Source organism: Bos indicus x Bos taurus, chromosome 13, assembly GCF_003369695.1.
Source record: "Bos indicus x Bos taurus breed Angus x Brahman F1 hybrid chromosome 13, Bos_hybrid_MaternalHap_v2.0, whole genome shotgun sequence".
Lineage (NCBI taxonomy): Eukaryota > Metazoa > Chordata > Mammalia > Artiodactyla > Bovidae > Bos > Bos indicus x Bos taurus.
The window spans coordinates 40,198,906-40,224,917 of NC_040088.1; the positions used below are offsets into that span (position 1 = coordinate 40,198,906).

At 52.6% G+C, this 26,012-nt stretch overlaps 1 protein-coding gene across 1 annotated transcript; it reads right to left on the reverse strand.

The window, feature by feature from the left end:
* Nucleotides 1-18,253: 18,253 nt before the first annotated feature.
* LOC113902818 (calmodulin-like) lies at nucleotides 18,254-19,115 on the reverse strand. The gene has a single exon (XM_027558185.1). The coding sequence runs from the start codon at nucleotides 18,949-18,951 to the stop codon at nucleotides 18,505-18,507; it is 447 nt and encodes a 148-aa protein (XP_027413986.1). The 5' UTR covers nucleotides 18,952-19,115; the 3' UTR covers nucleotides 18,254-18,504.
* Nucleotides 19,116-26,012: the final 6,897 nt, after the last annotated feature.

Here is a 26,012-nt window from a genome sequence, read left to right on the forward strand (position 1 = left end):
TCACCTAAAGGTTTCCTGACTGGTGGATGTTTGCTGGACCTCTGCCAGAACATGCTGCTACAGCCAAGGAGGTGATGACAAGCCTCACAGAGGTTTTAGAAGGTCACAAATACGCCTTCGAAATGCATCAAAAAGAGAAAGATTAGGTCAAGTTTTTTGAATCTTATTAAACCAATTAGAACACACTCTAATCAGAAACAGCAGTTGAATTGAAGACAGCTGAACACCTGGCCACTTTCTGGATACAGTAGTCGAGCTATTAACAAAGGACCTTCATTAATCTAATTTCAGATTTTAATTTAGGTAACTCAGGTTTCTACCTCTGCAAACTCAAACCTAATAGTGTAGATTACACCAGTGGTTGTGATCGGAAATCGGCAAGATTTCTAATCGTTCCTAGAGATGTTGTAAGATACAGTTTCTTCCAGAGTTACCTTGATAAGCTTCCTAAGTTGTAGAAACAATGATGGTTCAGATGTTCTTAATCAAAAGATGTTTTATTGGAAACTATATAGCTCTCCTGGGATCACTCTAGGGCAGAAATAAGACCCAGAAACTGAGTAATTGTATAGAATGAACACCCTTCAGAAATTGCATCTGTATTTGAAAATCTCTGATTATTCCAGTAGTTCTCAAGCCTGTTTGGGCATGAGTCATGAGGGGTACTTTGAAAAAAAATGAAGATAACCGGGCCTCACCCCCAGCTCCCCTCCCCCAATTTCCACACCTGTTTCACTGAATCAGTGGGAGGTGGGTGGGGTACAGGGGTCCTAATTTATACTTGTCAACACTCCCCCTGGTAATTCTGATACAGAGAATTCCACAAGTCAGCTCTTAGTCATCACTGATCCAGCAGGTATGTAGGTAGTAGTGACATATATCTACTTAACCTGCTTCTCAGTTTGCCTTTAAACTCTTCACAGAGTCTGAGTTAAATATATACAAGCAGAATACTCAAAACACTGTGTTTGTCTGTTTTGAGCAAAGAGTGGTCTTTCTGAACCCAGGGCTCGATCTGGTTGTGTGCACACAGGTGGGAGGGGAGGTACGGGCGCCTGGGTGAATTGTCAGCCAGTGGGGCACCATTGTCACCAAGTCGCCTTTGAATCGATTAAGACAGGCATCTCCTTGGCTGATCCAGGTCAGTCTTGTGCTGACTTAGCTCTCCTGTACGCTTAGTGCTTGAGCGAACGTGCACACCTAGCCCAGTGCTTGGTTTTCTGTACATACGCCTAACGCTACTGTGACTGAGTTCATTTTACAACCATCAGCAGATGCCTGGCCTGGGCCGCCATGATTCAGTCTTGGTGACTGATGCAGACCCGCGTGGGCATCTCTGGTTCTCTTCCTCATCAGAACTGCCAGTCCCTCGAGGAGACACTCACTGGTGGATGGGTGGTATTGTCTATTAGGGTTACACGACCTAGAGGTAAAAGTAGCTGATAATATCCTGCAAACTTGGGCTTTTCTTAATCAGCGTTAAAGAACACTCTAGAAAGAATCGCATCCCTTTGTCCAGTGAAGCCAGTTCCCATGAGAGGAGTATCCTAGAAAAGAAAATCTCCCTCAATCCTAGATCAGAGACCTTCCCAGATCAGAAGGGCTTGGAGTTTTGCCTGCATGAGTGAGGAATTCCAGAACAAACTGCAAGTCTTCGGACTTACCAGGTACAGTTGTTTCCTCAGATCCAGTGTCCATAGTCCTATGTATCATAAGGCTTTGAGACAATGGACACGTTCACTAAGATAATGAGTGTTTAAACCCAGAGCTGCAAAGTGATTCCGTAAGAAGAAAACACCACTTTTTAAACGCCCTTTGGAGTATCTCAGAAAACCCAACTCCTTTGAAAACTGATAATCATTTATTCTGCCCTTTCCTCCACAAACCATATCTCAGGGTAACTAGCTGACGAAGGGAATGTTTTCTTTAGAGCAGTGGCCCAGCTAATCAGTGAAGAAGGCAGGATAGAATAGCACCGTTTTGTAAGCCCTCATGACCTGATGGATCCAGATGTCAACCATTAATAAAGACCACCATACCTCCAGACAAGGCGCCCACCCACCACCTAAGCAGTCTTGCCAAGAAAGTCAGCCTGAGTTCAATCTGCAAGAAGTTAAGACAAATGAGTTCGTTCAGCAAAGTAAAATTAATTCAAAGAGAAAGATGGAGGAATCCTACACCTAAGAGATATATCAAACCATTGTGATGTTTGTATGGACTTGTTTGGATCCTAAATCGAGCAAATTGTTTTTTAAATAAGACAATCCAAAATATCCAGAATTGACTGGGTAAAGTGCACAAGATAAGGTTGTATTTTTATCTTTGACAGAAGTACTATGATTGCAGTCTCCCTAGAGAGACACACTGAAATCTTTATGGATAAAAATCACATGAGGTCTGAGATTTCCTTCAAAATTATAGGGCAAGAGCATAGTTAGGGATAAAAAGGAAACCACATAAGTTGAGAATTGCTGAAGCAAGATGAGGCATCATGAGAATTTATACTCTGCATATCTCTTTGAAGAGATGTTTGAAATTTTTCATTAAAAGTGCAAAAGTTATAAAGAATGAAATTCCAGGATTGTATCCAAGTCCTTAATCTCTTAACCCCCTCTGAACCCCCAGGCTTCACTTTTCATAATAAAGGCAGAATGTTCATCAAATACGGATGGTCTACTCTCTACCCTCTCAGAGACACACAAACCTGCCTCAACGACTCGACATCCGTGTCCTATGTTACCGTTTGGCAACAGGATCAGAAAAATCTGGATTCTGGTTTAATCCACACAGCCTTTTCCTCTCTTTTTCTTCCCGTTTGCCTTTCCTTTCCCTCTCCATCAGTGGCTTCCTTCGCCTGCCCTCTTTCCCAGACACACGGACATGGGTTCCCCCTGGAGCTAAGCCAGTGAGAAACCAGGTGTTTCCAGGTCCCCCAGGGAAGCTTCTCCACGCAGCCCGACCCTGAGACCTTCCAGCAAGGTGGTTTAGTCACTAAGCCATGTCCGACTGTTGTGACTCCATGGAACGTAGCCTGCCAGGCTTCTCTGTCCATGGGATTCTCCAGGCAAGAATACGGGAGTGGGTTGCCATTTCCTTCTCCAGGGAATCTTCCCAACCCAGGGATCAAACACTGGTCTCCTGCATTGGCAGGCAGATTCTTTACCAACTGAGCTACAAGGGAAGCTTCCAGCAAGGACCAGATAGTAAACCACCTCCCTGCCTCTTAAGACGCTCATGTCCATACAAAAACTTGCACATGGGTGCTTTTTCACAGTGACTTTATTCATAATTGCCAAAGCTTGAAAACAACCAAAGTGTCCTTCAGTAGGTGATGGATAAATGAACTACAGGGCATCCAGATGGGAATATTATTACATGCTAAAATAAGCGAGCTGTCAAGTCATGAAGACATGGAGGAAACAAAGGCTACACGCTATATGATTGCAACTAGTTTGATGTCACGGAAAAGGCAAGATATGCCAAGGATAAAAAGGTCTGATTTTGAGGGATTGTGGCGAGGGAGGGATGAACAGGTGGAGAGCAGAGAGTTTTTAGGGCAGTGAAACTTCTCTGTATGATACTGTATTGATGTATAATATATGTGTCATTATTTGTTTGGCCAAACCCACAGGACACACACCACCTACAGTGACCCCTGATGTCAACTGTGGACTCTGGGTCATAATGACATGTCCATGTGGGGTCATCAGTTGTAACACAAGTACCAACCGGTGGAGATGATGACGGGGAAGCCACGGGTGTGAGGGAGGAGGAATATTGAAATGTCACACTTTCCACCTAGTTTAGCTGTGAACCTAAAGCTGCTCTTAGAAGTCTATCTTTTAAGAGAAAGGAAAAACATTACCCAGACCCAGGAGCACACATCCTTCAAGGACGGTCTGCAGAGATCAGAACACAAGAGTGTGCATGCTCTACAAACATGGCCAGCAGTTACCCAACACAGTGACCCAGAGACCAGGCCTCAGGCTTTCATCCCAGCCCCAACCTACCCAGGGCAGCCACTCCTGAAGGGCCAGCATCTACGACAGGCATGCGTCCTGGGCCTGCCCCACAGTCTGGGTGGGAGGGGCCCCAAACTGCCTTCTGTCCAACCCCATGGACTCTGGGCTGGAGAAGCCTGTGTTTCAGCTGAGCTAGGGTGGACCAGCCCCAGGCAGAGACCGCTGCCTCTCTCCCATCTCCTCTGCGCTCGAGGATGGAGGACCGTGGGGGGCTCCCACTCTGGCCCCTCCCCAGCGGGGCTCTATGATGGGATCCGGAAGCAGCAGGCTTCCTCCCATGGTTGGAGTAGCTCTCTCCCCTCTGGCTTCTCCGGCTACAGCTGTGGGTTGAACGTGACTGGAGAAGCTGGAAACTGCCCCAGGGCTGGAAAAGAGGCTGTTATCTGCCAGCATGCAGCTTTGCCAACATGAGCTCGTCTTCCCGCCAGGCTCCATCTCCAGGTGTGATGCTCAGCTCTCAGCTTCTCACCCACCTGCCAGAGAAAAACATGAAAGCTGTGATAACTGGGGGAGGGGCAGGAAGCAGATGGGCAGAAGGCACCCCCAAGGTTGACTCTGCAGAGTTGGGGGCGCCCTCACCCCTGCTTTCTTACCACTCCACCACCGTGTTTTCAGGGCCCTGCTGAGCCTCAGGACAGGAGGGGGCTGCCCAGAGTCTCTGCCCAAAGGAAAGTGCGGCCTGAGACAAGAGGGTATGAAGCCCACATGGGACAAACCTCACAAACCACAGGGGTCAGTGAATAGCCAGCGGTGACTTTTTCATAGCATCAGAGGTGCCCGCATCTCACAGGGAGCAGCACAGCTTTGGGGGCACAGTAGGCCCGGGTCAGGCAAGTCCTCTCAGACCTCCGTGTGGCTGATCCCAGCAGGCAGCGTGCTTTTCCAAAACAAGGGAAAGAGACCCACAGGCGTGTCAGTACACACTCCAGGACCGCGTCTAAGCAACTGGGCAGAGTCCCTGGAACCTGACGTGCTGCGTGCCTGCGGGGTAGGGGCGTGTAGGCGATCTTTTCCACAAGTGGAAACTATTTCAGCAGCCATGCTCCAGCGCTAACACAGCCAGGTCCTCCAGGGCAGGAGCTCCCGACTTTCCAGTCACTTTCTTTGTTGCAGGAACAGACTAGCAAGGGCAGATGCTGGCATCTGTCTGCTGATCAGCATGGGTCCAAAGGGTGCGGAATGAGGTTCTTCAGTCAGAGCCATGGAAAGTGACACCCTGACCTGCAATGCCCCGCACCCTGAGCAGCCAGGCAGGCTCCCTGACCTGGGAGAGTGCTCCTCCCTCCCTCCTTCCCTCCCCCTCTCCCCTTCCCCCTCCCCTTTCCCCTCTCCCCATCCGCCTCCCTCCCTCTTTCCCCATCCCCCTCCCTCCCTCCCTCTTTTCCCCTCCCCCTCCCTCTTTCCTCCTTCCCCCTCCTCCCCCATCCCCCTCTTCCCTCTTTGTCCTCCCTCCACTTCCACACTTACCCCTCCCCCCTCCCCTCCCTCTTTTCCTTCCCCTCCCTCCCTCTCTTTCTCCTTCCCCCTCCCCACTTTCCTCCTTCTCCCTCCCCTTCCCCTTTCCGTCTCCCTCCTCCCTTTTCCCCTCCCCACTTCCTCCTCCCTCCTCCCCTCTCCCCTCCCTTCCTTCCTCCCCACCCCTTTCTCCCCCTCCCTCTCCATTCCCCCTCTTCCCTCCTTCTCCTCCCTCCACTTCCACACATTCCCCCTCCCCCTCTTTCCCCCTCCCTCTCCCTCCTACCTATCCTCAACCAGGCTCCTCTTTACCTGGGTGCACTGCAACCCAAAACACTGAGACACCAAGGTCTGCAGCAAAGAGAGGATCCATCAGCAGGGCCACCAAGCAAGGAGATGGGAAAACAAACCCCAAATCCGGTTCCCCTCAGGCAAGGGGCTTATGTGTTTATGGGATGAAGACTGAAGAAGCAGGTCGTCTGAGACACGGGACCGTGGGGAAAGGTGGTAGAAAAGGGTGTCCCGGTCGTCGCTTTGTGCAGGCATAGCTCAGCAACAGGCCTTTGCATGTTCGCACACTCAGTTGAAAGGTCAGTGGTCCCAGCCAGTCTCAACCAGCTCAGCTCAAACTGGACACCGCTGACTCTTGCGCAGCTGAACTAGACACAGCTGACTCCAGCTTTCTGGAAAACAACCGGAGCAAACGTCTTATTGTTTAGGCGCCTTGCAGCCTGGAGGATGAGCCAGACGTCTGCAGCAACAATTAAAAGCACCTTGATGAGTAAAGGCAGGTGCGATGGGTTTAACTAATCCTTGGTTTCAATCCCTCAGACCCAGCCAGGCCCCACCTGTTCCAGGCTGCGCCTCCAAGGCCCCATTGACCCATCCCCCCGCTAGTCCCCCCAGGGATCTGTTGCTGCCCCCGCGACACTGAGCACTTCCCACCGTCAGCATCACCTTCTCTACTGGTCTGTAAGGTTACTGTCCTTTGCGTCCTTACCACCAGTTCTCCTGACACAGAAAAAGTGCTCAGACGTATCTGCTGAATGAACCAGAAAAGCCACAATATCTTGGCTCAGCCTTAGCGAGAGTCAAGGTACCAGATGGAAGCTGGTCCATGCAGACCCTCAGTGCTGTAAGGGCCCTATGGCAGCCAGGCCTGCCATGAGCCGCCATCCTGGAGTTCAGACCTTCTCCCGCCCCCTCCTGGAGTGCCTCAGCGCTGGCCTGCATGACCAACAGAATAAGATGGAGCTGAAAGCTCGTGACTCTGAAGCCCCTCTGCTGTGCTCGGTCCTGGAGGGAGCCAGACACCAGGCTGTAAGGACACTCACGCTGGTGTGTGGACAGGCCCCCAGGCAGAGGAACTGAGTCCTCGCGCCCACAGTCAGCACCAGCTTGCCCAGAGCGTGAGGGGGCCCCTGAGCAGGGGAGGAAACCTTGAGTCCCAAGCCAAGCCTTCAGATGCTGTAACCTCAGCCACCATCTTCTTTTTAAATTTTTATTTATTTTGCTGCCCTGGGTCTTGGCATGTGGGATCTAGTTCCCTGACTGGGGATTGAACCCAGGCCCTCTTGCATTGGGAGCGTGGAGTCTTAGCCACTGGACCACCAAGGACGTCCCAGCCACTGGCAACCTCATCAAAGACACTGGGCCAGAACTAGCTACTAGCTACTTTGCTCCTGGAGAAACTGAAATTAGGGCTTCACAGGTGGCACTGGTGGTAAAGAACCTGCCTGCCAGTGCTGGAGATGTAAGAGGTGTGGGTTCACTCCCTGAGTTGGGAAGCTCCCCTGGAAGAGGGCATGGCAACCCACTCCAGTGTTCTTGCCTGCAGAATCCCATGGACAGTGGAGCCTGGTGGGCTACAGTCCATGGAGTCGCAGTCAGACACAACTGAAGAGAATTAGCATACATGCACTCATGTTTACTAAGGTTTTGAAACCAAAGGAAATTGTTAAATCCATTACACCTGTACCTGTCCTCATTTTATCAAGCTTGCTTTCACTGCCGTCACAAAAGGCTTGCGTGTCCTCCACACGTCACTGAGCACAAACAATAAGATGTTTGCCCAAGTTGTTTTCTAAGAATTTGGAGTTAGTTGTGTCTGGTTCAGGCTGGTTGGGACCACCAAGCCTCCCACTGGGCACGCACGAGTGTCCGCCTAGTGACCTTTGAGACATCGGGGACCAAAAGGCTACCTTCAGAAGCTGCTAACTGCTCCATCTACTGAACAAGTGTCCTGTGGAAAACCCACAGCTTAGTCAAGGCCTGCTCAGAACAACAGTGAAACTCACCTTTTATTTCCCATCACCTTTCCCTTCTCCCCACACCTCAGACCACGCTGCGTCCTTACCCTGTGAATACCCCAGCCCCTCACCTTTAGGGAGGTAGAGTTCAGGCAGGGTTGTTCTCCCTTTTCATGTCCTGGGGCTTGGACCAAAGCAGAGGGAGCAAAAAATAAACCTCAGGGAGAGAAACCAAGGCCACTCTCCCAGGGCAGCAAACAGGGGAGTAGGTCACAAACATGCACTGTGGCCTGAGGCCTGCCGCCCTCTGCCCCTAAATCCTGCGTCCCACTGGCCCAGGCCCACAAGCTGACCTTGAACAGCCCACTCTTACTCAATCTCTTGACTTTACAACGGAGGATAGACTTGTCCTCAGAGTTGGATGGAAACCTGCAGGTCACGAGGCAGAAAGTGGTTCATGGTGCTTGTGCGGATGAGCAAAAACACAAGTTTTTAGACCTCCAAAAGTTTCTGAAAAACTTTGCAAAGAATCAGAAGTTTTGGAAGCTGTGCTTTTAAAGGGTCCCCCTGTGGCTGTGGCCAGATATTGGCCTCTGGCTTGAGTCCCAAGCTCCCCCGGTGCTTGAGGACGGACGGGGCAGGCGGTGACCATGCTGGGGCCCTCCCCAGGGCAACAGAGCCTGCCCCTGCAGAGGAGCGAGGTCCAGGGTCCTCTGCCCTCAGCTGTTCCCGCCCCCACCTCAGCCGTCCCACTGGAGGAGTTTCTGACCTTTTCTCCTACATCATCACTGTTTCTACCCCCAGTCTCTCTCGTTCTCCAGGGCACTAATACCCCATCTTTCCCTCCTGGGACTCTGGTCAAGCCCACCTCTCCTGTGGCCTCCGCCAGTCTTCAGGACAATGAAAGGCTTGGGCGCATGGATATCTCCAGAGGCCGGGTCATTTAGAACCAACATCACAATTCTCTGGTGTTTTTGAACCATTCACTACCTGCTGTTCTTTACTCCACACATACTGCACTCAGTAAATGTATTTTAAAGGCTATGATTATAAGTGGAAAACCAGCTTTCCTCACTATAAATAGAAGCAAACACTAACAATCAGCGTCCTGAAAACAAAACACCAGGAGATAAGTCCTGCCCGGGACACTCCCCCTCGGAGGGGGAGGCCAGCTCTCTCCTTGGCTATCTCTGTCAGGTTAAGTCCTCACACCACCTCGGGCACCATCAGGCCCAAACTTTGGTCAGCAATGGACTTCCTTTCAGATCTACCAGTTTAGGACTCCCCTGGAGGTTCAGGGGTTAAGACTCCATGCTTCCACTGCAGGGGGCACAAGTTCAACCACTGGTTGGGGAACTAAGATCCTGAATGTGGAGCAGCCAAAAAATTAAAAAAAAAAAAAAAAACAGATTTACTGGTTTAATTATTTTTCTGTTTCTTTCTCCCCTCTCTTTCCCCCATAAAAATCATAATGTACACGTAAGTACAATCCTCTGGTCCGAAAGTATGTGCTGAAAAAGTCTATTTTTTTCTTTCTTCGCCAGCACCAGCCCACAGAGCCAGACACCAGCATTGTCCGGGGAGCAATAATGGCTGTGTTTCCAGCATCCCTGCCCACTGGCCCTGACAGATACCGCAGTGGTTCCTGCCAGGAAATTCCCTGCCACGTGAAAACCCAGAGGAGGAAGCGGAGCCCCATGGACCTCTCAGGCTCCACCCAGAGTTGCAGGAGTAAAACAAGCCCATCATCTCGGGCCCGGGCATCCACAGGGACCTGGGAGCCTGTGACAAGACACACACCCCCCCGGCCTCAGGCGGCCGCCTCTGTGCTTACTCTACCATGTCTGAGGTGGTTTGGGCCCTGTGTACCACTTGATAGAGCCCTCAGGGGAAAAGTATTGCCACCTCCATTTTGCAAACAAGAAAACCAGGGCCAAGATCTAACTCGAGGTCAGCACCAAGGTCAGCTTCACTCCTTCCGAGGCCACTGGCAAAGTGAGCCTGGGCATCTGAGGGGAGATCCTGGTACCCCCAGCCCACCCTCCCATCCACGGTCTTCCCTGGGCTCTTCTCCTGGTGACCAGGCGCCTCGTCCAGCCTTCTTTCCCCTCAAGGACCGTGACCCCCGTCATCGACTGGGCCATCGCCCCAGAGGGCAGCTGAGCCCTGGCTACAGGGCTGGGTCCTCATATCAAGGATCACCTGCCGCCCAACCCCCTGCTGGGGCAGACAGGGTCGGGGGGAGGGAGGGGCGGGGCTCAGCAGCAAGGGGCGAGGGATGGGTGAAGATCCCCCAGACTCGGGCAGGGTCTCCACTGTGCTCTTTCCCAGCCTTCTCCAAGACCAGGCGGACTCAGGACAACTGGCCCATCGTCCTTACAGGCAGCAGGCAGAGCGAGTGAGGCTCAGGTCAGAACCTGAGTCCCGCCCGACCCCTGGCTTTCACCCCCGGGGCCTGGGACCCTCCTCTTTCCTCCCGCGCTGGCCTTGCCGTAGAGGGTCTAGGAGAACCTCACATCAGTGCTTCCCAACTCTTCTCCCCCAAGGACCCCTGTTATTCCCCAAATGGTGTTCTCACCGAACAAACCGCAAGTGCTGCATCATCTGTTTTCCACGTGTGGTCAGGGATGGGCGGCCACCCGGATGCATGCCCAGGCAGCGGAAGAACCTCCCTGACTCCGCCCTCAGGAGCTTGGGAGCCTCAACACACGTTTATGAGCAACTGCTAGAAACTCGCAATGCCCACAACCCACGTGGTCTTCGAAGCCCCCAACACTGAGAGACCCACTGAAACGTCCTGTCCAACCATCTCTGCCCCCGGCAGGATGAATCCCCCATCTCGGTGGGGGAGGAGTGCTCCAGTGGGCACCCCCTCTTCCAGCTCTCATCTGTGCCCAGGTTTGTCCCCAGCACAGGGAGCTTTCAAAGTGGGCACTCTCTTTCGTCACCAGGGCTGGACAGCACTCTACCCAGAAATATGTTGAAGGGAGGGAAGGATGGGAAGATGAAGTCAGAAAGGAATCTGAGCTTCAGCAAAAGCCCGGCTCTCCCGGGGAGAACTGGCTCCTGTTTGCATACTTGGGGCAGCTCCGTCTCCTCCTGCGGCTCCTGTGACCACCCCCTCCCATCCTCAGACCCGGCTCAAGGAAACACTGTGGAAGGAATGAATGAGCAGGTAAGCATCATCGGCACCCACGTGGGTACCCACAGCTCTGGATGCAGGAAAACTCAGTTTGCCAAGAGCACCTGCAACCCCCTCCCCAGATCTGACTCCCATCTGGGTCCCAGGTCAGCCAGGCAGAAAGACCAGGGATCCAGGCTTGGCTCTGGGGGGCAAAGCAGGCGCAGGGGGCTGCGAGTCAACCGGGAGAGCACCATCGGCTCCCAAAGTGACTCAGACTTGACTTGGGCGACAGCGGCCTCTAGCCTGAGCCGTGCTCACCACCCCAATTCTCCCAGCGCACTGCCCCCTGACCAGCGGGGCGGAGGAGGCCCAGGGCAGGGTCATCAGGCAGAACTGTGTCTTTGGAGGCAAGTAAGTGCTTCTTTCTCTTCTCACTTTCTCACCTCGGCCACCAAGCACCTGGGAGCATGAAGCAGAGGGCAAAGCCAGGGACCCCAGAACATCAAGGACCCCCCCGACCAACTGTGGGTTCAGAACATTGTGGGGGCCACATGTAACCTTTTCCGAAGCTCTCCAGGTACTTTAATTGGCAGCCAGCACTCAATATATCACAGCTATATATAAGTACACTCTGCTATATTTAAGATGGATAACCAGCATGGACCTGCTGTACAGCTCAGGGAACTCTGCTCAGTGTTAGGTAGCAGCCTGGATGGGAGGGGAGTTTGGGGGAGAATAGATACATGTGTATGTATGTCTGAGTCCCTCTCTGTTCAGCTGAAACTACCACAACATCGTTAACTGGCTATTCTGCAATACAAAATAAAAAGGCTAAATTAAAAAAAAAATTAAAAGGAATCATGGCTTATAGCAAAGGCGGGCTCAGGCTGGACTGGCAGGGATGATGTGGAAATTTCCTGCCGTGCCCTGGGGTGGGGCCATCTAGGCGGGAAAGAGACCCAAGTGCCAGAGATAGCAAACAGATGCAGGTGAGCAAGAAGGAGCTTGCAGAGGCACGGGCCTTTTCCCAGGTTGCAGTAACATGGAGCGGAGCATGGGAGGAGCGGATGAGGTCATCTATGCTGGGCGATGCCAGGAGGGAGGAGGCAGGCCCTGGCTTCTCAGATGCAGGGCTATGCCCTCTGGACTGTGACCATCTAGCAAAATCTGGGTGAAGGGGCCATGTTCATGACCTCAAAGCTCAGAACCTGGGTGGGGTGACAGAGCAAATGGGGCTGGATAATTAATCTAGAGGGTTCCTGAGGACCTGGAGCACAACTGAATCTGTTGAGAACCTATTCTTCCCAACTTTGCGGGGGAAGAGAGGAGCATCGATCTGAGGTCTTATCAGCTGGAACCAGTGGCCTGACGTCCAGATCATCATCTGTCCTGCCAGTTACCTGCGCAGGGATCTCCTACTTCCGTCCTCCACCAAGTGATGGTTAATTCTGTGTGTCATATTGGCGGGGCTAAGAGATGCCCCAAGAGCTGCAGGAGCCGTGTTTCTGGGTGCAGGTGGGAGGGGTGTGTACAGCAGTGATACAAATTCGACCTGGTTCAGCAGATTTCCCTTCCCAGTGCCAGGAGGCAAGGGGGGTCATCGCCCAATCCATTGAGGGTCCAAGCAGAACGAAAAGGCAGGGGAAGGGCGAGTTCACTCCCTGCTTTGAGCCAAGACCTCCGCCTTCCCCCGCCCTTGGACAGGGGTCTCCTGGTTTGAGCCTTCAGGCTGACATCAGGGTGTACCCCGTCAGCCCCTTGAAGCCTAGCCTTCAGGTCTGGACTGAACTCTCCTGGGCCTCCACCCACAGGGAGCAGGTCCTGGGGCTTTGCCTCCATAATGCATGAGCCAGTTCCCGTAACAAACCTCTCTGTGTCTCTACAGACCCTGTTGTTGTTCAGTCGCTCAGTTGTGTCCAACTCTTTGTGACCCCATGGACTGCAGCACACCAGGCTCCCCTGTCCTTCGCAGACACAACTTAGCGACTGAACAACAACAAAAAGCGTAATTCGTTAAAATTAATACTTCGAAGGATTTGGGGGAATTTTTGCTTTAGTTGTGTGTCCCACTCTTTGTGACTTCAATGGACTGCAGCACACCAGGTTCCCCTGTCCTTCACAGACAAGACTTAGTGACTGAACAACAAAAAGCATAATTCATTAATATTATTACCTCAAAGGATTGGGGGGAATTTTTGCTTTAGTTGAAATTAGTTTTGTTTTTGCCAAAGTGGTTTCACCCCAGCCAGTTCCCACAGATGTGTCAGTTTAGTTCTGCTCAGCCAAACGTCAGTTTTGTGTGTGACACCTTTCAGACACGAGCAATTATCAAATACTTAAAATATATGCAAAATAGCGCTTTGATGGAGGCAGTTAACAAATCTGTAAATTGAAAGGAGTATTGAAGCAGCAGTCTGTTTTGAAAATCTATTCAAGAGAAACCCACCCCATCCATCTACAATTCTTAAGGCCAAGGGTTTAGCTACTCCACCTTGAAAGGAATCGGTTCCCTTCCCCAATATACTAAAAAAGAAAGAAAGACTCAGAGACTGTTCATCTCTGTCAGGTTATGGTTCAATGTTGACGTGAACTGACAGCAACAAAACCAATTTCCAAGCCACAAACTAAAAACTAAAATATCTAACTGAACAAAGAAAACCAGAGAAATATTCAGAAACTGCTCAGAGCATCTTATCCAGTGTGAATCTCTGTAATCCTTAGTGTCCTTAGAGATAATTGTTTGGTAAATTGGGGGTGAACAGCAAGTTGACGTTTTGCAGAACTAGTCTTAGCAAGTGGACTTTCAGAGAAATGGCTTTTGGAGGCCCAGGTTTCCTGATCTGACCTAGAGCCAGGAACTTCCAGCTGGCTCTGCCGTTCCCCTGGGGTCGAAACTGAGTGGGGCTGCTTCTGAGGGGAGTGGGTAACCTGGGGTCCCCACTCCAAGGTCATTCAGGCCCCCTGGAGCCGATGTGAAGCCATTTCTGTGCCCCCTGCAGTGTCAGGTGGAAGGAGAAAGGCACTCAAATGCAGGCCCACAGCTTCGAGAGGCTGGTCCAGCCTTGGTCCCCACCAGCCCACCCAGAAGACCCCTCCCCAGGGCTACTTCCTCCAGGGGCGGGGCTGCAGGAATCTCCATGGAAATCAACTGTGCCGATGGAGCCCTGAGGTCCCTCCAGGTCCTTCTCTCATCAGAGCCCTGAAACAAGTCACTTCCTCTCCCAGACTCACGATTCCCTCTCTGTTCCTGGGACAACAGATGAAGAGAAACTGCTGCGGCTTTCTTCCTGCCTTGTGGCCCCAGCAAGCCCTCTTCAGCAACAGCTCAGCAGGGATGAGCCTCAAAGTTCTCACACCAGCCAGAGGCTGCTGGTGGCTTCATCTCTCTCTTTCCCTCTGCGAGCTCTAACTATTCATGAACTGCTTGCATTGTTCTCAGTATAACATCTTTACACACACAGATATGGAGAGTAAAATAGCATCCATGTATTAGTATCCTGGGCTTGCCCTGTGACTCAGCAGTTAAGAATCTGCCTGCCAACACAGAAGATGCAGGAGGCCCGGGATCAATCCCTGGGTCAGGAAGATCTGGAGGAGGGCATGGCAACAGTATTCTTACCTGGAGAATCCCTTGGACAGAGGAGACTGGGCAGGCTACAGTCCATGGGGTCACAGAGTCACACACAACTGAAGTGACTAAACACACATGTACATTAGCATCCTAGCACCAGCCGGCCTAGGGAACCAAGCGCTTCCGGGTTCCCTCCTCCATCTCCTCCTCTTTCCTCCCCTCCTCCTCCCTACCCTTCTCCTCCTCCCCTCCTCCCCCGCCACAATCCTAGAGTCTGCTCTTCCCAGGTATGAGCCTCATACTTCTTCAAAGACAGAAGAATCATTTTTTTCTTTTTTTTTTTTTAAAGGGAAGAAGATCAGGTTTTTTTGTTTTTTTATTTTATTTTATCTTTAAACTTTACAATATTGTATTAGTTTTGCCAAATATCGAAATGAATCCGCCACAGGTATACCTGTGTTCCCCATCCTGAACCCTCCTCCCTCCTCCCTCCCCATACCTTCCCTCTGGGTCATCCCAGTGCACCAGCCCCAAGCATCCAGCATCGTGCATCAAACCTGGACTGGCGACTCGTTTTATACATGATATTATACATGTTTCAATGCCATTCTCCCAAATCTCCCCACCCTCTCCCTCTCCCACAGAGTCCATAAGACTGATCTATACATCAGTGTCTCTTTTGCTGTCTCGTACACAGGGTTATTGTTACCATCTTTCTAAATTCCATATATATGCGTTAGTATACTGTATTGGTGTTTTTCTTTCTGGCTTACTTCACTCTGTATAATAGGTTCCAGTTTCATCCATCTCATTAGAACTGATTCAAGTGAATTCTTTTTAATGGCTGAGTAATACTCCATTGTGTATATGTACCACAGCTTTCTTATCCATTCATCTGCTGATGGGCATCTAGGTTGTTTCCATGTCCTGGCTATTATAAACAGTGCTGCGATGAACATTGGGGTACACGTGTCTCTTTCCCTTCTGGTTTCCTCAGTGTGTATGCCCAGCAGTGGGATTGCTGGATCATAAGGCAGTTCTATTTCCAGTTTTTTAAGGAATCTCCACACTGTTCTCCATAGTGGCTGTACTAGTTTTTATTCCCACCAACAGTGTAAGAGAGTTCCCTTTTCTCCACATCCTCTCCAGCATTTATTGCTTGTAGACTTTTGGATCACAGCCATTCTGACTGGTGTGAAATGGTACCTCATAGTGGTTTTGATTTGCATTTCTCTGATAATGAGTGATGTTGAGCATCTTTTCATGTGTTTGTTAGCCATCTGTATGTCTTCTTTGGAGAAATGTCTATTTAGTTCTTTGGCCCATTTTTTGATTGGGTCATTTATTTTTCTGGAGTTGAGCTGTAGGAGTTGCTTGTATATTTTTGAGATTAGTTGTTTGTCAGTTGCTTCATTTGCTATTATTTTCTCCCATTCTGAAGGCTGTCTTTTCACCTTGCTAATAGTTTCCTTTGTTGTGCAGAAGCTTTTAAGTTTAATTAGGTCCCATTTGTTTATTTTTGCTTTTATTTGCAATATTCTGGGAGGTGGGTCATAGAGGATCCTGCTGTGATGTATGTCGGAGAGTGTTTTGCCTATGTTCTCCTCTAGGAGTTTTATAGTTTCTGGTCTTACGTTGAGATCTTTAATCCATTTTGAGTTTATTTTTGTGTATGGTGTTAGAAAGTGTTCTAGTTTCATTCTTTTACAAGTGGTTGACCAGTTTTCCCAGCATCACTTGTTAAAGAGATTGTCTTTAATCCATTGTATATTCTTGCCTCCTTTGTCAAAGATAAGGTGTCCATATGTGCGTGGATTTATCTCTGGGCTTTCTATTTTGTTCCATTGATCAAAATTTCTGTCTTTGTGCCAGTACCATACTGTCTTGATAACTGTGGCTTTGTTATAGAGCCTGAGAAGATCAGTTTTATGTACCACAGGCTGGAGCTGTTCTTCTCAGAGGTTGGGGCCTTACAGGACAGTAAGATGTCAAAATTAACATGGGATTCCCCATGTTTCAAAGGAAGTACGTGAAAGGGAAAAAAAAAAACAAACCATCTGCCATGGGAGTCATTTCATTAAAGAAAGGACATTTGAACTATAGAAAGAGCATGTTCTCAGAACTTTAAAAACTGAATACATCAAGTTCATCCAAACATCTTTATTTTCCTTGTTTCCATGCAGAGCCTGGAGCCCTTCGCCTTGGACCAGCTTGGCATTTAAGAATCTCTCATTTAGAAACTCACCTTCTGTGACCTGCGTCCCTAAGAGAATGGGGACTTTCTGGGGGAGTCCACCCCCATCCTGGACGCCCCACCCCTGAAATCTCAGGAGGAGGGAGCAGCCTCCGCCCCCTTCCTCATCTCCCTCTTGTCTCCACCAGACCCCACACCCGATCCCACCCTGGGAACCCTCAGGGACCAGAGCTCCTGCCTGTCTTCTCTGTCTTCCTCCCCCTCTAGCCCAGGCCTGAGCAGGGGGCTTCAGGGAGACCCCGAGGACAGGGCTAGGATGGACCATGCAGCGGGTGTGATGTCACGGGGCCCAGTGACCCACTGAAAATATCCCCAAATGGAAACACTTCATCGGTGCTACAGCACACCTTGATGGTCTGGCCCCACCCCCTCTGCACGGGTACACTGCTCTGTCATTCGCCCTCGAACAGGAATAGGGGAGGGTAAAGGGCTGGGCAGGTGTTTTGCTATAGCCCTCCAGGTAAGCAGACTCTGTCCGTCTCTACCCTGCACTGAGAACCTCTGCCTTGGCTCTGGCCAGAATGGTTTTTAGAAACTACACAGCAACACTGCAAAAACCCAGGTTCCAATGGCACCTCAGCTTGACATCAGGGGGTGGAAGGGGGGATGCTCCTCCCATCTCTGACTTCTGGCCTCTCCCCAGCTCCTCTGTGGGCGCACGCACACCCAGGGAGCTGCTTCAGAGCCCCAACCCCAAAGGGGCCCCGAAGGGCTGGAGCCGAAGGGTTTAGGGGCACCTTCCTCCCTGAGCCTGAGCTAGGATCTGATGGGAAACACCGCCCACCCCTCAAGTGTGATCCCCTCCCATTACCCCATCACAGCATCTCTGGTCCTTCCCACGTCTTGACCATCCCGCCCTCCTTCAGGTAAGGCAGGGCTGGTCCTCCAGGGCTCCCAACTTGGCTCTATTAGTCCCCATATCTCAAATGCAGGACATACACACACACAGAGTTTTCTTTCAGATGGCTACATGCAAAGGGCAATAAATATCACCAGAGGGGCAGGCGTGTCCCACCCCTGGTCCAGACTCTGGCCCCAGGTTCTGACTGGAGCTCAGGCAGACACTCGAGTCCCGTCTGCCCCATCCCACTCATAGCACTCCCCCCACCCTCCTCAACCACCGGCATCAAAGAGGGGCCTCCTGGAGTCCTGCTGCTGCTGCTGCTAAGTCGCTTCAGTCGTGTCCGACTCTGTGCGACCCCATAGACGGCAGCCCACCAGGCTCCCCCATCCCTGGGATTCTCCAGGCAAGAACACTGGAGTGGGTTGCCATTTCCTTCTCCAATGCATGAAAGTGAAAGTGAAAGTGAAGTCGCTCAGTCGTGTCTGACTCTTCTCGACCCCATGGACTGCAGCCTACCAAGCTCCTCCATCCATGGGATTTTCCAGGCAAGAATACCTGAGTGGGGTCCCATTGCCTTCTCTGCCTGGAGTCCTAGGGTCCCCCATTAGGGCTGAGTGGAATGGGGAGAGGCTCAAGGGAACCCCACGTGCCCCCGCTGGGGCCCTTCAACGACCCCACCCAAACCCCACCCTCCCCAGCTCCCCTCTACCCCCATTCAAGCACAGTCATACACCTTGGAGCTTACATCCCTTTATTCCAACCGGTGCATCACTTTGGGTCTCCTCACAACAGCTCTGCAAGGTAAGGAGCACCCCCGTCTCTCAAGCACTCTCCGTCTGGCCAGGCAGATCAGACCCCAGGCGACGGGGAAGCCCCTCCTGCCCACCACCAACTGTCCCCACATGGAAGCAGGGCCTGACCAGGCAGTGGAACCAGAGTTGGGCGGAGGCAGGGGGCAGCAGAGCAGGCGGGGGGTGGGGGGACCTCAGTTCTGGGTGAGGATGCGCACGAATTCCTCATAGTTCACCCGGCCGTCTTGGTCCACGTCCGCCTCCCGGATCATGGCGTCCAGCTCGTCCTGAGACACCTTCTCCCCCAGCTGGGATGTGGCCTGCCTGAGCTCGTCCACGCTGATGTAGCCATCGTCGTCCTGGTCGAAGGCACGGAAGATTTCCCTCAGGCCCTCCGTGTCTGAGGTCTGAAGCCCTGCGGCCATGGCCTCCAGGAACTCCTGGAAGCTGATGCTGCCGTTCTTGTCCGTGTCCAGCTGGGAGATGAGCTTCTTCAGCTCAGCCTCTGACAGCTTCAGGCCCACCTCCTGCATCACGGTGCCCAGCTCCTGCACACTGATGGTGCCATCCTTGTTCTTGTCGAACCTGTCGAAGGCCTCCTTGAACTCCGCCACCTGCTCTTCGGACAGCTTTTCTGCCATGTCGCTCGCACCTGCTATGGAGCTTGCCAGCTCACTGCCAACCCACCGGAGGGGCTCACGTCAGAGCTGGGACCAGCTCGGGACCAAAGCTGTGTGTGTCTGAGAACACAGCTCAGGCGGCAGCCTTGCCACTGCTGGGAACTCCCTCCTTTTCTGTGCATCCCAGCAAAGGGAGGAGGACACTCCCCACCCACCCCATGTCCCGGGGCAAGATCCTCCTCCCAGGGAGGGACAGCGGACTGCAGACTGACAAGAAATACAGGAACTGGAGAGGCGGGCCGGCCCCAGGAAAGGCTGCAGAGAACCAACGTGGCCGGGCCTCGCCCACCCCAACAGCAGAGCACAGTGCCCATGGCACTCTCACAGTCCAGCCAAGCTCAAGATGGGGGGCTCAAGACAACTTCTCCAAATTTAGAGACCAGTGTGGGGAGGGGAGGGGAGCCTCCCACAGCCCTGAGAACTGGGAGGGCTGTGGCCAGCGTTCCTGTTCTCTCTGGGGCTGTCCAGCCCCCGTCCTGCAGGCTGGGCTGTGGTGGTAGAGCTGAGTGGGATTCTCCCAGGATGCACTGCGGGTTTCGTCACTCTCCAGCCCACAGTGGCTGGCAGGTCCTCAGGTGGGGATGCGTCTGCCTGCCTTTGGCTTGGAGAAAGAGGGAGCCGGGCGGTGGGGTGGGGGGTGGGGGTGGGCAGAGCCTGCCACAAGTACTGCTGAGGTTCATTCATGAAGTGAATATTCGAAGTGTGATTTCAGAGGCGAGAGGAAGCCTCCAGTATCCCGCAAGGTCCTCTCCTCTAGCTCCCTTCTAGCTTCTCTGATTCTGTCCCAAGTCCCGGGTTCTCTACAGAGACCCCAGGAAGGCGGGGACCCTTCACTTATAACTCCAGAGGGGTCCTGCCTGAGAGCGCTGGGCTGGATCGGGCAGCCCCCAAAGATGCCAGGGGCGGGAGGATGTAGAAGTGGGTGGCTGGTACTTGGTCTGCCTTATGGGTTTACTAAGTCAGCCCTAAGCAGACAAATTCCCAGGCTGCATAGCCTTATCTGTTTCACCTATGTCCACTGCTCTGAAGCAGAGTTTAGACCAAGAGCTCAGGCCCTGGGGACCATACCCAAGTCCTAAGCCCTGAGATCCAAGGCTGTAAAGGGACATTTGCCCTGGGGCCCCCATGGTGACTTTCTCAAGCAAATTCCCTCATGATCCCTATAAATCCCCTGACTTGCCCCAGCTGTGCCTCCAGGGGAGGAGCAGACTTCTTCTGTCCTCCTGAGAAATTAGTAAGTTCCACTCCTGGTTCAGCCATCTGACAGCATTTTGTCCTTCCCTAGAGGGCAGTGGGCAAACACCTCTCCACTTCTTGACCATGCACATCCACCCCCGGCCACCCTGAGTCCAGGGGACCCAGATGCAGAGAGATGGGAAACCTTCTGGTTGCCCATCTCCTCACATGAAGGGTTTTCCTGGTGACTCAGTAGTAAGGAACCCGCCTGCCAAGGCAGGAGACACAAGAGACCAGGATCAGTCGTTCGGTCAGCAAGATCCAATGGAGGAGAAATGGCAACCCACTTCAATATTCTTGCCTGGAGAATCCCATAGTCAGAGGACCCTGGCGGGACTGCAAAGAGTCAAACACGACTGAGCGCACACAGACATCATGAAGACGATCACTATCTCATCTCAGAGCAGAAGAGTGCAGAGGCCAATACATAATGAGCAATCAATTTCTCAATGAAACTGACAATTGTCTTGGGTGGAGGGTGTGGATTCTCCTGGGAGACCAGCTTCATAAGACAAGTGGGGAGGGTGGGGCCACTGATTACTGGGACCAGCCCAGCTCCCTTGCTTATTTTTAAAGAATATTTGAAGATTTAAATCTATGCTTTAAATTTCCTTTTCTTCTCATCTCATTTACTCTCATTGCTGATTCTGCACTGTAAGTGGAGAGCTTTGCAGATACTGTCAGGAGACTTGAACTCTGGGTTCTAATTCCATCTTTGATTTGGGGACTTAATTTGTGTGTCTGTATGACAGACATACAAAGCTATCAGATAGGATAATAAGTCCCCGTATCTGATCAGACCTCTTAGGATCAAAGCTCGAAGCTTCTTTGATCAACGGAAGGTGCTGTTATTCCATGACCACCTTGTGTTTGGTTGTTGCTGTTCAGTCACTCAGTCATGTCTGACTCTGCAATCCCATAGACTGCAGCATGCCAGGCTTCCTTGTCCCTCACTATCTCCTGGAGTTTGCTCAAACTCATGTCCATTGAGTGGGTGATGCCATCCAACCATCTCATCCTCTGTTGTCCCCTTCTCCTCCTGCCTTCAATCTTTTCCAGCATCAGGGTCTTTTCCAATGAGTCCAGGTGGCCAAAGATTAGAACGTTAGCTTCAGCATCAGTCCTTCCAATGAATATTCAGGGTTGATTTCTTTTAGGATTGACTGGTTTGATCTCCTTGCAATCAAAGGGACTCTCAAGAGTCTTCTCCAACACCAATTGATTCAAAAATATCAATTCTTTGGTGCTTAGCCTTCTTTATGGTCCAACTCTCACAGCCATACATAACTACTGGAAAAACCATAGCTTTGACTATGCAGTCCTCATGTTTGCATTTGGTGTGAACCAACACTCCTAGAAGTATTCACTGGAAGAGGACTTTGCTCTCAAGGCCAGTGGGTAAGAGGACAAGGATGGCCGCCTGGGAGGCTGGGGGCTGAGCATGAGGAGACTGGGGGCTGCTACTCCCTGGGCAGCCCTCAGGCACAGGAGGAGGGAGGAAGGGCTGCAGACCCAGCAGGGAGGCCATGGTCCCCGCAGGGGCGCAGGATGTCTGTGCCTGCTGCCCGCTGGGGTGCTCGGTCTGCAGAGGAAGGAGAGCCTGGAGCAGAGGGAAGAGGGAAGCAGAGGAGACTCTGGCAGGTGGGCCAGCAAGCCTGCCCTGCCGGGCCTCGTCTGCTCCTGACCCCACCTCTCTCTCCCAGGGACACTCGACTTCTCTCAACCCTGGTCCTACAGGAGGAAGGGTGATGGAGGAGGCTAGGACAGGAAGGTGACCTCTTCCAGGCTGGCCGGGTGAGTCCTGAGGCCCTCGGGGTAGGGAACCCGCACACTCAGTAGCCATAAGTGTGTGTGTGTGTGTGCGCCCACGTGCACGTGAATGTGTGTGGCTGAGTGTGCGGGGGAGGTGTGCAGATCCAGGTCAAGGGTGGCTCCGCTTCCCAGGGACTTGACACAGCACCCCACTGCTGTCTGGGTTCTGTGGGCGAAACACCAGGAACCAGCAGAACGGGTCTTAAGGCTCCTCCGCCTCCCAGACCTGCAGGGACCTGCCTGTCCGTCTACCTGAGCCAGTCTCCGCAGGAACGGCCCTGCCACGATCTTACCCAGGAGACCCACTCCAAGAAAAGGGAAAAGACACCGTGTGGGGGTCACTGCCGCCCACAAGGCAAGCCCCCCTCCCCTGCTCCAGCCTGCTGCCCCCACCAGGCCCCCACCCTGAACACAGCACTCCCACTTGGGCCACACAGCAGGGTCCGGAAAGCATGGGGTGTGGGGCTGGCCTCTCCACCAGCCTGGGGTGGGTGACTTCACCTCCCCAGCTCCAGGGGCCTCCCTTTAAAGGAGATGACACAGCACGGGCTTTATGGGGTGTCGGGGATGTCAGGGTGACACAAGCGGACAGGAGGCAGTCGCTTAGAGCCTGGCATACAGAAGGCACTCAATAATAGGGATTCCACTGTCCCTCGCTGCCCCATTACCCAAGTGCTGCTGTCCGCCCGGCACCTCCACGCTTCCTCCCGGCATTTGCTTCCAGGCCAAAGGACAAGCATCCTTGAAGGGGACCAGGGTGGCTGTTCTAAGGTCTCAGAAAGTCTTTATCTGAACTAAACACCTGGGCTCCCAAATTTGGGGGACAGTGTCTGTCCCGCTTCGCTCCTAGCGCTTCTATTGTTTCCTGTTCCTACTGGCCCTCACATGGCCGGTGCTCCTGGTAGAGGAGCAGATTCGCTGGATGAGCACGTTCTCAGGACATGATCAGAGGCTGGAGGCCACTTTCCAGGTCTCTGTTGCAGCAGATGTGTGATTCTGGGGCTTCCAGGAGGTAGACATCACATCACGTGCATGCGTCTGATTGCTCTGCACCCACGACTCTTCGCCAGCCAGGGCTGCTGGATTTTCAGGGCCCACAACTCGCCTGCATAGGGCAGACTGGCAGGACTGTCCTCTCCCCTCTTTAGGGGAACTTGGCAGGAGACATATCATGCTCCACTCATCATCCTTGCACACGCCTGACCCGATAACAGTGGACTTGTCTTCCAGCACTTTCTGTAAAAAGTGCTTCCATCAAGTGCTTCCAGAGGGCTGAGACTTATCCCAGGACACCAGGCACTTTCACTTTAACCATCCCAGGTGGAAATCTTCCTAAGGTCTCACGTGTTTTATTTCCTATCACTGTAGAACTGGCTGGAATGTCCCTCCGGTGGTCAGAGGAGATGAGTGTGGCCATCAGCTGTGTTGCAATGCCCTACTGCCCACTGGGACTCCGGCAGGAGTGCTGGCTACTCGCTACACAGTCCTGGCTTGCTGTTTTTCTACTTGGCCTCCCCACTTCTCGCCCAGTGTCCCACAGCGTCCTCTTCATCTCTACTGGTGACATCACTTGAGGAAAAGCCCAGAGTTGCCTTCAGCACTGTGGGCCTGACAAAACAGAAGATGGGGGACTTCCCTGGTGGCTCAGTGGTGAAGAATCTACATGCCAGTGCAGGAGACATTGGTTCAATCCCTGATCCAGGAGGATCCCATGTGCTGCAGAGCAACTAAGCCCATGTCCCACAACTACTGAGTGTGTGCTCTCGAGCCTGGGAGCCCGCAACTACTGAGCCCAGGTGCCCTAGAGCCCCTGCTCCACACTAGAGAAGACACAACCAAAGAGTAGCCTCCACGCTCAGCAACTAGAGAAAAAGCCATACAGCAATGAAGACTCGGTGCTGTAAAAAATAAATCCTTTTTTTTTTTTTAAAAAAGAAGACGGGGACCCAGTCCTGAGCAGGGGGCACTCGTCTCCCTGTGCTTGTCTGGGGAACCCTGGCTGAGCCGTACAGGGGTGCTGGTTTAGACCAGGTCAGGGCTGACGCCTGGGGAGTGGGGGCAGCTCCGCTCCAACCATACAAGCACACGGCATAACCTGGCAGGTCACCTCTTGCCCGTGGCCAGGATGGCTCAGCCCGGTGCCCAGGATCTGGGTCAGCGTCCCTGCCCCCTCCTCCCTCATCATGAGATCCCAGAAGCCCTTTCTCTGCCACCAGAGCTGGGGTCTCTCTTTCCCACAATCCCGTCCAGCCAACCAAGATTCCTAGAAACAGAATCTGTCTCTCAGGCTGCTTCCTTCTTCGGGGAAATTGCTCTTTCCTGGTCTGGAGTCTCCTACAGACCCGCTGTCACCGGTCAACAGTGAGGAAGCATATTTCTGCTCCCTTCTGCGCCTGATTCTGTACGGCCCCAGGACTCTGGGTGCCCTGAGTGATGGGCTGATGAGAACCTTTTATATCTGTGGTCAGCAGGGGTGGCAGCCCCAGCTTTCCCCTGTCCCCAGCTGTCCCTCCACACCTGCCAGCGCCTACTTGCCTGACCTGGTAAAGCCACGCCCACACCTGTGTTCCCCCATTTACCAGGGGGAGAGGGTGATAGTCTTCCTCACAGCTGCGCTCCCGTGTGCCAGGTGCCTTGAGAAGGGTTCTGAAGGTGACCTCATCTCATCCTCGCTGTTCACTCCTGCTCCCAGATAAAGAAACTGAAGCTCAAGAGAAGTCACAAACCAGAGTCATGGACAAGCCAGGGTTTTGGATCTGGGCTTGCCAGACCACGAAGCCCAAACCCTTCTACCTCTCATGGCATCTGTCCAGAGCGGAGCGCAGAGCAGACGGCTAGCCCAGGTGCCAGGAGGACAGCGTCTCTCCTCCATCTGTACTTACAGTGCTGATTCTGCCGGCATCTCATTAGTGAAAACAGACATTCTGGCTCTCAGCCCCATCGCTCCCAAGAACTCAGTCCAGACGCAAAGCCTTTGGTCTAGGTGAGGAAGTAGAGGGTGGAGGGGATGGAGGGGGTGGGATGTCAGACCCTGAGGTGCACTCACCCCTCCTGTCTCCACGTCCGGGGTTGGGAGTGCGCACGGAGGACTTTCTGCTGGTGCTCTCAGAGCCAGGACTGCACTGATTCTCCCTAGGGTGCTGGGAGGTTGAAGTCACAAGGCCTTCCCCCACCCTGGTCCTCCCCTCCATCACTCCATCATTCGCTCCAGGAGACTTGAGTTCTATCCCAGTGGGGCCTCCATCCAGCCACGTGGCCTCAAGCAGAGCCTTCTTCGTCCATTCAACAGATGCCATTGCCAGGGTTGAGCTTGACCTTGAGAGCCTCCAGTGACCAGATGCTCTCCCCGCCTCCAGAGGGGCTGAGGCTGGCGAGAGGACCCCTCAGAGGCCGGAAACACCCTTGGGTCTATTCTCCAAGGACATCCGGCCTGGGAGGCATAGAGAGCACTTGCCCCGGAGCCAGGAGACCCTCCTATGAGGCACATTTTTGTCCCTCGCTCACCAGTTGCACAGTCCTGGATAACCACTTAGTTTTGATGGGTTACCAGGTCTGGAAAATGAGGGCATTACACTAGAGGATGGCTCTCAGAATTTTATTGGCAGGGGCGCCACATTTCAAATGAAGCCTTATTGGTCTGAGAGAGAGCAGTTCATCTTCATTGAGCTCTTATGTTCCAGCTGCTCTGTGACCCTTCCAAGTGTGACTGCACGGTGCTCTGGGCCTCACTGTGATCAGCTGACAGGTGAGGCCCAGGGGTCAGGAGAGTCTGACTTGTCCAACATGAGTGAAGTGGCTAAAAGCAGGCTTTCCTGGTTGGCGGGGGGAAAGGAAGGAAGCAGAGTAGCGCCCATCGGCTTCTTCCTGCTCCCTCGGCATCTCTGGAAGGACTTCTGCAGAGTCCAGGCGTCTCCAAGAGCAAGTTCAAATCCAGGGGATGAATGACCTTAAAGGGAGTTAAACTACTTTGCTCT

What these genes read in the sequence shown, in the direction of transcription:
- LOC113902818 (XM_027558185.1), bottom strand. Translation starts at nt 18,951, where the DNA reads ATGGCAGAAAAGCTGTCCGAAGAGCAGGTGGCGGAGTTCAAGGAGGCC.